The following is a 10,985-nucleotide window of genomic DNA, read 5'->3' as shown; positions in this document are numbered from 1 at the left end:
CGGGGTCCAATTGACATCACTATGCACGCTTATGAAAAAAGTATTTCTAGCCACTTTTTAGATAAAAATTCGACAAAACTGAAGGTGAAATTTTGAATTTTTATCGTGTAAAACACACGGGAAGAATAAAAAATGTGAAATATTTTTTTACGATAGAGAATAAATACGTGAGAATATTGCGTCATTAGGTCAAAACCGATGATTTTTTTTAGTTTTTAATGTCCCTAGGTCCAAAAATTAGAACAATTTTGTTTGCAGGGGCAAAATGGTCATTTCCATGAATACCCCTGAACAAACAACCCTTGAACTTCCATGTAATTACGGCGAAGTGCACATCGTATTTCATAAACAGAGAGGAGAAATTCGAAACCCAAATTATGGTATCAGTTTACTCTTCGTCTTCTCGAATTCCGAAACCCTAATTTTTTCAGAGACGCAATCTGTGTCTCTCGGCCGTAAATTTCTTGTAAGTGCTCATGCGTGATACACAAGTAAACTCCTTATTTTGAAAAACATTTCTATATATTTACCGATTTGGTCTTGATCAGATTTTTTTTATTTATTTTTATCTCTTAGTCTTACTTCTCATTTCTCGCTCTAGTTCATTGTATTTCTTTACGCTGAGCTTAATTCCGAAATTCAATCACTGCAACACTGCAATGTTTAACTCGTTGGCATCGTGGTGGACAGGTATTTGTGTCTGGGCTCAAGCTATAATAGAGAGACCCTGTGCCTGGTATTTTATTTCACACACGCTGACTTAAAGTTGATGAATTTATGATTGGAAGGTAACACTTTCGGAGTTTTTTCATTTGGCTTACATTTTGGGGACATTATGTTGACAAAATGGGTTATCTTCTATGAGATTTTCTTTGGATTTTAAAGTTGTCATGAACAATTTCACGATGTAAAAAAAAAAAAACACTTTTGAGAGTCTTAGGATGTCATAAATTATTTCATGCTTTCGGAGCGTTTTCACAAAATTGTTTGGGGACAATGTGTTGACAAAATGGGTTCTCTTCTGTGAATTATTTCGTGAAAAAACAGACACTTTTGTTAAAAAAAAAAAATGATTGTTTCGCAGGATTCGTGTCGAAATCTGCGTAAAAATCCATTTTGCGAGTCGAATCAGTCACTGAACCCGATGGACTGTAATAGAGAGGAGGCCATGAGGGCCAAAGGCATCGCGGAGAAGAAGATGGCGAGCAAGGATTTCGCGGGTGCCCGAAAAATCGCCCTGAAAGCCCAGCAGCTCTACCCGGAGATCGAGAACATCTCTCGGATGCTAATCGTCTGCGAAGTCTACTGCTCCGCCGCGAAGAAACTCGCCGGCGACGACCTCGACTGGTACTCTATCCTCCAAATCGAGAAGACCGCCGACGAGGCCGCGATCAAGAAGCAATACAGGAAGTTCGCTCTCCAACTCCACCCCGACAAGAACAAGTTCTCCGGCGCCGAGGGCGCTTTCAAGCTCATCACTCAGGCTCAGGGAACGCTCTTGGACAAGGAAAAACGGAGGCAACACGATATGAGGCACGGCTCTGGTCTTCAACGCCCGCCTCACACTACCAATTGGAACGCTAATCGAGCCCACCAAGCCCACCGCGCGGCCTCGGCTCAGTTTCAAGCCCAACGTCCGGTCCACCCGGGTCAGCCCGACCCGAAATCCACGTTTTGGACGGAATGTCCGTGTTGCCAAGTGAAGTATCAGTACTTCAGAGACGTGATGTTGCGGTCTCTTCAGTGCCAGAGTTGCAAGAAGCCCTTTGTCGCGTACGACATCAACGCTCGTCCGCCGTCGGTCAACCTCAACAAACCTGTGTTCCCTCAGGCGAAGAGCTCGTTCAATGTTGAAGTGCGGGTCCAGAGAAACGCGGGGACCGGGAATTCGAAATCGAAAACGGACCCGGGTCAGAAGCAGCCCGATGTGGGTACTGGCACGGGCACGGGTACGGCCAGGGCAGGAGGTAGTGCTTTCGTATTTCTTATGTTAATCTATTTTCTTTTATTCATCGAATAGTATTTAAAATTGACCCCCTTAGAAGCTTCTTTATCTCTTAAAATTTTAGTTTTGACACTTGACCCCCCTTTTAAAATACGTTTCTTGGCTCCCCTTTTCTTAGGCACAGCAGCGAAGGTGAATCTCGGGAGGGAAAAGAACCGCTCCAAGAAACGGAGACGGGACTCCGAATCCGAGTCCGAATCCTCCGACTTGGAGAGCAGCAGCGATTCCGAAGAGGAGATCGAAGTCGATGAGAATGGCGATCTTAAAGCCGGAGCAAATTCCGGTCAACCCGGAGACCAGAACGTTCGCAGATCTTCGCGGCAGAAGCAGCAGGTCTCTTACCAGGAAAAAGAAGCCTTGAGCGAAGAGGAATCTAACGATGACGAGAACGGCCGAGCTTCGAAAAGGGCTAAAAAAGGGAAGAGAGCCGCCGAGGAAAACGGCAAGGAAGAGGAAGCTCCTAAAGTTGTACTCGAGGAAATATCCGAAGATCGACAAGATGAAGACTCAGGATCTGCGGTGGACGAGGAAGAGGACGAGGATGAAGAGCAGGCTTCGGAGTCGTTATTCAGCTATCCCGATCCGGAATTCAGCGACTTCGAGAAGGGCAGAGCGAAGGAGTGCTTCGCGGCGGAGCAGATATGGGCAGCGTACGATGATAAAGGTGCGATGCCCAGATTCTATGTCAAGATCATGAAGGTTCTCTCGATATCGCCGGTGTTCAAGTTGGCGATAACCTGGTTAGAGCCGGACCCAGTTGACGGAAATGAAAAAAAATGGAACGCCGCAGATTTGCCGTTTTCTTGCGGAAATTTCAAGTACGGGGAATTGGATACGACGGAAAATCATCCTATGTTCTCCCACCGGGTCGTCGACTTTGCCAAGGGTGTTCGCAAAAACACGTTCGTGATACATCCGAGGAAAGGCGAGGTCTGGGCTATATTCAAGGACTGGGATATCAAGTGGAACCGCCAGCGAAAGACGGAGTTCGAATTCGATTTCGTCGAAGTGTTGTCCGGTAACTCGGACGGCGCCGGAATCCACGTCGCTCTCTTGAGCAAGGTGGACGGTTTCGTGAGCCTCTTCGATCGGACGGCGAACGTGGGAAAGAGGACGTTCTTGATCCCGCCGGGCGAGTCGCTGAAATTCTCTCACATGATTCCATCTTTCAAGATGAAAGGCGACGAGGGAAAAGGAGTCCCCGAGGGATGCTTCGAGCTAGACCCGGCTTCTCTGCCCGCCGAAATCTTCAAATCTCCGCCCAAACCCGCAACGGAAGTGAAGAAGAACGATCCCTCCTCGGCTTCGGCCCCGACTGAGATCGATTACCCGGAAACCGAGTACCACGATTTCGACGCCGCGAAATCGGAGGACAAGTTTCAGGCGGGTCAGGTCTGGGCGTTGTACAGCGACGAGGACCAGTACCCGAAATACTACTGCGAGATATGGAAGGTCGAACGTTCCCCGGTTTTCAAGCTCCACATATTGTGGCTCGTCTCCACCGGATTGGGGAGCAACGTGGTCCAGTGGTCCGACCCGAAGCTTCCCGTGTCTTGCGGCCGGTTCAGGCCCAGAGGAACCAAGAGCTCTCAGGCGTACGAGTCAACTAGTTGCTTCTCTCACCTCGTGAGAACGACCCAGACGCTCGATAAGAGCACCCACTATATAATCCGGCCCAGGATAGGCGAGGTCTGGGCGTTGTACAGGGATTGGAGCGTGGACTTGAATATCTCGGGACCCGAAAGCTGCGAGTACGACGTAGTGGAAGTCGTTTCGGAAGATGATTCGCAGATTAGGGTCTTGGAATTGGAGCGCGTGAAAGGGTACAACACTGTCTTCAAGCCTCGGGTACCGAGAGAATTGCGGAGCGTTCTCAAGGTCGAGATCCTCAGATTCTCTCACCAGATTCCCGCTTTTCGTTTGGCCGGAGACAAATTTGGAAAGATCCGGGGCTTCTGGGAACTTGACTCCGCTGCCGTGCCGATCCAATACTTTCGCTCTAAGTAAGGTATATGATTGATTGCCCGGAAAGAACAAAAAAAAAAGGAGAAAAAGGGAGAGATGATATTCTTCAATGGTCAAATTATTGACGGGGGTAAAAAAAAACTTAGGATTTGGAAAGAAGAGCATATTTAGCATGCAACTTTTGTTTTTCGTTTTGTTTCTTTCTCGGGTCCAGGTTTTTGTAGAGTTTTTTTTTTTTTTTTTTTTTTCCTTCTGATTAAGAATATTTTCCATGTTTATTCAGAGTAGCCTAATAGAACTTGTGACCATGTTTTAAAAAGAAATGTGGCTGGGATTTTTGGCCAACCATGATGAGAATGTGGAAAGACTAAGCTTAATGGTTGTTTTATCCAGATTTTTGTTTATATGTTTGGCTTACTAAATAATAATGCATATGTTAAACATATAATATACACGTTAAGCCTTGATTTTGTGATATACATTTTTTTTTTATCAGAAGCCTAAATTTTGTGATGGTGTATCTGTTATTGATTTTTCAAGCTTTTAAGTTTGATATTATTCACGGTTCAATCTCGAATATGCCATCAATTGCTTTAACCTACTAACTTTCTTTTAGCTTAAAATTCTTCTGTCGATCTTTTATTCTTTTTACTTAAATAAAACGTACATGCGAATGCGATATGTATGGGTGTGTACAACGTAAATATGCTTTCTGTTAATATTTTATCAGGGTTTATGTCAAGAATATGTTTGGGTAATGAAGATAGTCAATTGGTGTAGAAAACATTAAGTTTCTGATATTGACATTGGTTTGAATAATGGTTACATACACAATTCCAGTATTGCCTTTAACACAAACTAAATCAATGTTTGGTGAATCATTATCTATATATAGATATTTAACTTAAAAATAAGAGATCCTTGTTTACTTGCTCATAATTTCACAATTATTTTCTTTTCCTCCAAAACCCTGAAAATATAATGGGCTCAGTAAAATAATAATAATAACAATATTAAATCATGATTCATATGTTGAAAAGCAGTCATTTTGTATCAAAAGAAATAAATTGCTACATAATAAAATACAGATCTACAACTGATTTGAAGATGGAATAGCCTTTTAGCCCAAGCCATCTTAAGATCATATCAGACTCTGGCTTCAGTTTCGCTGCTCACTGCAAATCCTTCACTCAAGCATTCCATTGGCTACTAAAATTGCAATTAGTTCATAACCAAATTTATATATATATATAACAAGATACCAAAATAACCAGCTCAGATTGTATTAATGTCAAAATATGAGAATCAATATATAATTTCATGTCCTAACTTAACTTTCTCTACAAATAAAAAGAAGTCCGAACCCATCCAATCATTTGAAAGGTTTGAGCTTTACTATTATTATCAATCACCAATTTTTCCTACGGGAAATCATCTGTATTGTGTCCAACTGATCTAGAAAAAAGAAAGAAAAAAGCTCTAGGACAGTTCATGCAAACAAATAATTTCTAAAGAAACAAAAAGCTATTAAATTTCCCCAATAATGAAATATGCTAATCAAAACAGTCTGTCTACAGGGAAAAAGAAAATGCAAAACAGTTTCAAGGCATAGTTTTGGCATCACTCTTTCCTTTGTACAAATCCAAAAGCTCCGGAGATTCCTTGACATAAGGCGTGACATACGTCTTCAAAAATCTAATTTCCGTACATGAAACCAATGTCAATACGCAAAAATCATTTCTCTTCACCAGACCTTTCGATAAAAGAGCACGATAAACAGAACACCTCAGCTTCGCTCTCTTCAAGCCGTAAGAGAGTATAGTCGGCCATTTCGCCAGCTGTCCCGGCTCCAAACCCATTTCGGCCACAAAAAACTCCATACTCGCCGTGATGTTATCCAAAGAGATACACATACAATTTGGGTCCGCTTTGAAGGCCATCGAAAACTCTTCTTCGGACCAACCCCACTTCTTATACGCCTCTACTTTCCTCTCCCACCTTGACTCTCTCATCCCCAACAGTTTTGCAACCGTGGCTTTTACGAACTTGGCCTTCGAAGTATCGAAACCCATTCCCACAACTTCCTCGACGGCCTTTCTGAACTCAGATGGGGATCGAGCGAGGACTCTCGGCGATATCACTACCAGCCTAAAGATATTAGAGACGGTCACTCCGTTTTCCCGTAGACATTCGATGTTCGGCGACACGAATCTCGCGAGGTTGTACACGAGTATGTCCGGGGATCGTTTCAGAGCCGAGGTGGTCTTCGAATCGGAGCCAAACACGCCGCGGAAGAAATCGTACGAGGGCACGATTTTGTTGGCTAAACTGGACTTAAAGAATTTCGGGTTCCTCGAGAGAATCGACACCATTTCGGGTCCCAATAAACCCTTGTCTCTCAAAAACTCCATTTTGGGCAAAATTGTTTTATCTGTATCCGATGAGAGTACTTTAGGGTAGATTTTAACAAGGTCTGCGATTTGTGGGAGATTGAAACCGTGTCCCTTTAAGAACTCAATATTCTGGTCCGCTTTATCTCTCGAATCGAAACTCACGTACTTTGAAGTCAACAAAGCGCTACTTTCGGAAAACCCAAGCGAGTTCATCAAGTAGGAAACAGTAAAAGAGTGTTTCAGACTATCTTCGTACCCGATTGAGAACAATCTGGTAGTTTCTAAACTAACATTACTGGTTTGTTGCCCTAAACCTAAAGATCTCGCGCTACGACAATTAAGCATAACACACAGCGTGGTTTTGCGAAGAAAACGAGACATTGTGTTGGATTGAAGATGAAAGTGAAATGAACTTACGATTCGTTGAGAGCCAAATATTCCTCGCCGAGAGCGATCAAAATGAGCCCTGAGACGATGAACGAGAGACTCTCTGAGCGAACCTCTCGATTAATTAGGGTTTAAGCTCAACGAAGGAAGACATTTTTCAATGGAGTTGAGAGGCTCGAAACAAACTGACTGTAGAAGAGAAAGAAAACGACAGTTAACATAAAAGACTTTAATAAACGACATGATGTTTTAATAAAAGGGAAAGGAACGGTCATAAATGCCCTTTTTCTTTTAATATTGGCGGGCTTTTTCACCTACTTTAAATTATTAAATCATCACTTAATTTTTTTTTTTTGGACAATTTAGAGTTATCACATTTAATCGAAAAAATATACCACTCCACATAATTTTTCATCAAACACAATGGATCTATTTTTGAAGATCTCGGCGTAAGAATCCGTAGGATTTGAAATCACTCAATTTCTAGTTCATATGAGATAGATATGGTTTTTTGAAGTTTTTATGTTAAAAAAGTGTAGGAAAAAAAGTAGGTTAGAGAAAATTACGAATTTGTTAATATATAAGGGCAAACCAAACCTTAATTATTGCCACATAAACCTGTTGACTATTTCTCTAAAAGTTGTGAAATGTAGGCTAAAAACAAATTTTATAGTTTCATTTAAAAATATGTATGTAGTTCTACGAATTTTTTTAAGAGAAACTGAAAATCAAGTTAATAACTGATCTGATAATCACAACATTGAAGATAACAAAACTCAACAAGAACTCCATAAAAAAAAAACATTATTAATATTTTAAAATCTAGGTCAAATCAAATGGAGAGGAGAGAAAGACGTTCGTCGACGGGGCAATCAACGTGGCAGGAGGAGCGACAAGAGAAAGGTATGAGGATGAGGCCGAGACACCGCTGCTCCATCGGAGACGGCGAGCTCCGACGAGTTCCCCGGTACTCCACGGCGTCTTGGAGGATGATATTCCCTTGCTTGTCGATGCAGTGAAAGTTTCCGAGGAAGAACCGACCGTCTTTTATTCCAACTAGCATCTTCCGGTGAACAAGCTCTTTGGCCCTCTTCACCGCCTCCGAAGTCGGACCTTCCATCGAACACTTGGTCTGCGTTTGAGATAAAAGCCGAGGAGATGATTGAGCAGAGGAAAAAAGTCGAGGATTAACGAATATGATTCGGGTTTTGTAACATGAGACCTAAACCTCCACTGTAATTCTATGAATTTAGTTAATGTATCATTTTTCTCTTCACCAGGTCTAAAAATATGGACAACATGAGACCTAGATCTCCATAAATCTCGACGATTATTTTAGGCAATCAAATCAGGTAGAATATCTTGGCAATCACATTATAATATATTGGCAATCAAATTTGATTTTCTCTAATTATTTTTTATTTTAAAAATAAATATTAAAGAAAGGCAAAACTGGAAGCACAAATATTGATTGAAACGCCAAGTCAACGAAATTTGTTATTTCTCAAAATAAATGTAAACGTTGATTAATATGCAATCTCAACGTTTAAATTCGGCTAGTCCGTCTAATTATTCTTTTTCTTTTCCTCCAAGAAACCTGAAATAATGGGCTTTCAGTAAAATAATAATTTTTTACAATATTAACTAAATTATTATTCACTAACAGACAAACAAGAAATTAAAATGAAAAGCAGTCGTATTGTATAAAATAAATAAATTGCTGTAAAGATAAAATAAACATCTACAAATGATTAGCCCACTGAAATAAATTATTCTTAGATCAGACTCTGGCTTCAGTTTCGTTGCTCACTGAAAATCATTCACCCAAAGCAATCCACTGGAGACTAACTAAAATTAAAACTAGGCAATAATTGAATGGGATAACAAGATACCAAAATAACCAGCTCAGATTGTATTAAAAAAAATCAAAATATAAGAATCAATAGACAGCCTCATGTCCTAACTTAACTCTCTCTATCCCTTTCATTTCATTTACACACCAAAGATGTAATCAAGACTGCAACGCCTACAAACAAAAAGTAGTCCAAACCCATCTCATCATCATTTGAAAGGTTTGAGCTTTACTAATATTATCAACAAAAAATTAGCCAAATAAGCCTCCGAAAATCTAAGAATTGCTAGGTAGCCAACATTTTGTAAATTTTTTATAAATAGGCACTTCAACTTATTCACGACACTCAAAAAGACAAAAATACCCAAAAACATTCTCGCCTATTTTAGGTTTTTTTGTCTTTTTGAGTACCATAAATAAGTTGAAGTGACTATTTATAGAAAATTAACAAAAAATTGACTATTATACAAAATGCTATAAGTTAAATGACTATATAGCTAAAAACCCTATTATCAATCACCAACTTTTCCTATGAAAAATATCATTTGTATTGTGTCCAACTGATTTAGAAAAAAGAAACAAACAAAAAAAAAAAGCTCCAAGTTTTTTTTGGTTGATGAAATCCATGTTGTGCTTATCAATAACTCGGTTGTTTTTTCTTCTTAACACCCCAGACCCAAGTAAACCTCCAAACAAAAGATCAATAACAATGAAATATGCTCACCAATACAGTGTCTATAAGGAATGGGAAAATCGCCAAAACAGTTTTAAGGCATAGTTTTGGCCTCACTCTTTCCTTTGTACAAATCCCACAGCTCCGGAGATTCCTCGACATAAGGCGTAACATACGTCTCCAGAAACTTGATTTCCGTACACGAAACCAATCTCATTACGCTAACATTGTTCCTCTTAATCCGACCCTTCGATAAAAGAGCACGATAAACAGAACACCTCAGCTTCGCTCTCTTCAAGCTGTAAGAGAGTATAGTCGGCCATTTGGCCAGCTGTCCCGGCTCCAAACCCATTTCGGCAACGAAAAACTCCATACTCGTCGTGATGTTATTTAAAGAGTGACACATACAATTCGGGTACACTTTGAAGGCCTTCAGAATCTCTTCTTCGGACCAACCCCACTTCTTATACGCCTCGACTTTCCTCTCCCACCTCGACTCTCTCATCCCCAACAGTTTTGCAATTGTGGCTTTTACGAACTTGGCCTTCGAAGCATCAAACCCCATTTCCACAACTTCCTCGACGGCCTTCCTGAACTCGACCGGGGATCGCTTGAGGGATCTCGGCGAGATCATGACCAGCCTGAAGATATTGGAGACGGCCACTCCGTTCCGTCGTAGACATTCGATGTTCGGCAACAGGAATTTCTCGAGGCCGTACACAAGTATGTCCGGGGATCGTTTCACGGCTAAAGCGGTCTGAAAATCGGAGCCAAACACGCGGCGGAAGAAATAGTACGCGGGCACGATTTTTTTGGCTAAACTGGAATGAAATATTGTAGGGTTCCTTGAGAGAACCGACACCATTTCGGGTCCCAATAAACCTTTGTCTCTCAAAAACTCCAGTTTGGGAAAAATTGTTTTATCTGTATCTGATGAGAGTACTTGAGGGTAGATTTTAACAAGGTCTGCGATTTGTGGGAGATTGAAACCGTGTCTTTTGAAGAGCTCAATATTCTGGTCTGCTTTCTCTCTCGAATCGAAACTCACGTTCTTTGAAGTCAACAAAGCGTTGCTTTTGGAAAACCCAAGCGAGTTCATCAAGTAAGAAACAGTAAAAGAGTGTTTCAGACTATCTTCTGAGCCGATTGAGAACAATCTGGTACTCGCTAAACCAACATTACTGGTTTGTTGCCCTAAACCTAAAGATCTCGCGCTACGACAATTAAGTAGAACACACAGCGTGGTTTTGCGAAGAAAACGAGACATGTGTTGGATTGAAAATGAAAGTGAAATGAACTTACGATTCGCTGAGAGCCGAATATTCCTCTCTGAGTGAGCGAGCCAAATGAGCCCTGAGACGATGATCGAGAGACTCTCTGTGCGAAGCTATCGATTAATTAGGGTTTAAGCTTAGCGATGGAATATGAATTTCGATGGAGTTGAGAGGGACTCGAAACAAAAGGATATTTTAAGCAAGTGACCTTTAGAAAAACACCTTTTTCAATTCGTGACCCTCTCACTTAACGTAATATCATTTTTTTCCTAATTTATTTTTCAAATTTACACAAATACCCTCTCTCTCCGAATCTGAGCCAATTTTTTTTTAAATAAAAACATCCCATATGAAATTATATAACATTACAGAGAAGGACTAACTTAGATAAATTAATAAATAAAAATAAAATAAAATAAAGGAAGATATGTTGGTT

General features: G+C 40.8%; 3 protein-coding genes across 3 annotated transcripts; 1 reads left to right on the top strand and 2 right to left on the bottom strand.

The window, feature by feature from the left end:
* The first annotated feature begins 326 nt into the window (after nucleotides 1-326).
* Nucleotides 327-4,347, top strand: LOC149392880 (uncharacterized). The gene is made up of 4 exons (XM_089617081.1): nucleotides 327-466; nucleotides 691-788; nucleotides 1,085-1,967; nucleotides 2,124-4,347. Exons 3-4 carry the CDS (start codon nucleotides 1,145-1,147, stop codon nucleotides 4,010-4,012), a joined length of 2,712 nt encoding a protein of 903 aa, XP_089473207.1. The 5' UTR covers nucleotides 327-466; nucleotides 691-788; nucleotides 1,085-1,144; the 3' UTR covers nucleotides 4,013-4,347.
* Nucleotides 4,348-5,481: 1,134 nt separating this feature from the next.
* LOC149392879 (uncharacterized) lies at nucleotides 5,482-6,783 on the bottom strand. Its single transcript, XM_089617449.1, has 2 exons — nucleotides 5,756-6,783; nucleotides 5,482-5,665 (listed from the first exon to the last, which is right to left on the bottom strand). The coding sequence occupies exons 1-2, from the start codon at nucleotides 6,742-6,744 to the stop codon at nucleotides 5,572-5,574; spliced, it is 1,083 nt and encodes a 360-aa protein (XP_089473575.1). The 5' UTR covers nucleotides 6,745-6,783; the 3' UTR covers nucleotides 5,482-5,571.
* A 968-nt stretch (nucleotides 6,784-7,751) lies between these two features.
* On the bottom strand, nucleotides 7,752-10,569 carry LOC149392878 (uncharacterized). Its single transcript, XM_089616317.1, has 2 exons — nucleotides 9,327-10,569; nucleotides 7,752-7,882 (listed from the first exon to the last, which is right to left on the bottom strand). The coding sequence occupies exon 1, from the start codon at nucleotides 10,540-10,542 to the stop codon at nucleotides 9,370-9,372; it is 1,173 nt and encodes a 390-aa protein (XP_089472443.1). The 5' UTR covers nucleotides 10,543-10,569; the 3' UTR covers nucleotides 7,752-7,882; nucleotides 9,327-9,369.
* Between the last annotated feature and the right edge of the window lie 416 nt (nucleotides 10,570-10,985).

The sequence above is a fragment of the Urtica dioica genome, chromosome 6 (genome assembly GCF_054948205.1).
Source record: "Urtica dioica subsp. dioica isolate 48M chromosome 6, U.dioica_male_clone48M_v1_H2, whole genome shotgun sequence".
Classification (NCBI taxonomy): domain Eukaryota; kingdom Viridiplantae; phylum Streptophyta; class Magnoliopsida; order Rosales; family Urticaceae; genus Urtica; species Urtica dioica.
Note: the sequence above shows the minus strand (reverse complement) of the source record. Positions and strands in the feature narration are given on the sequence as shown.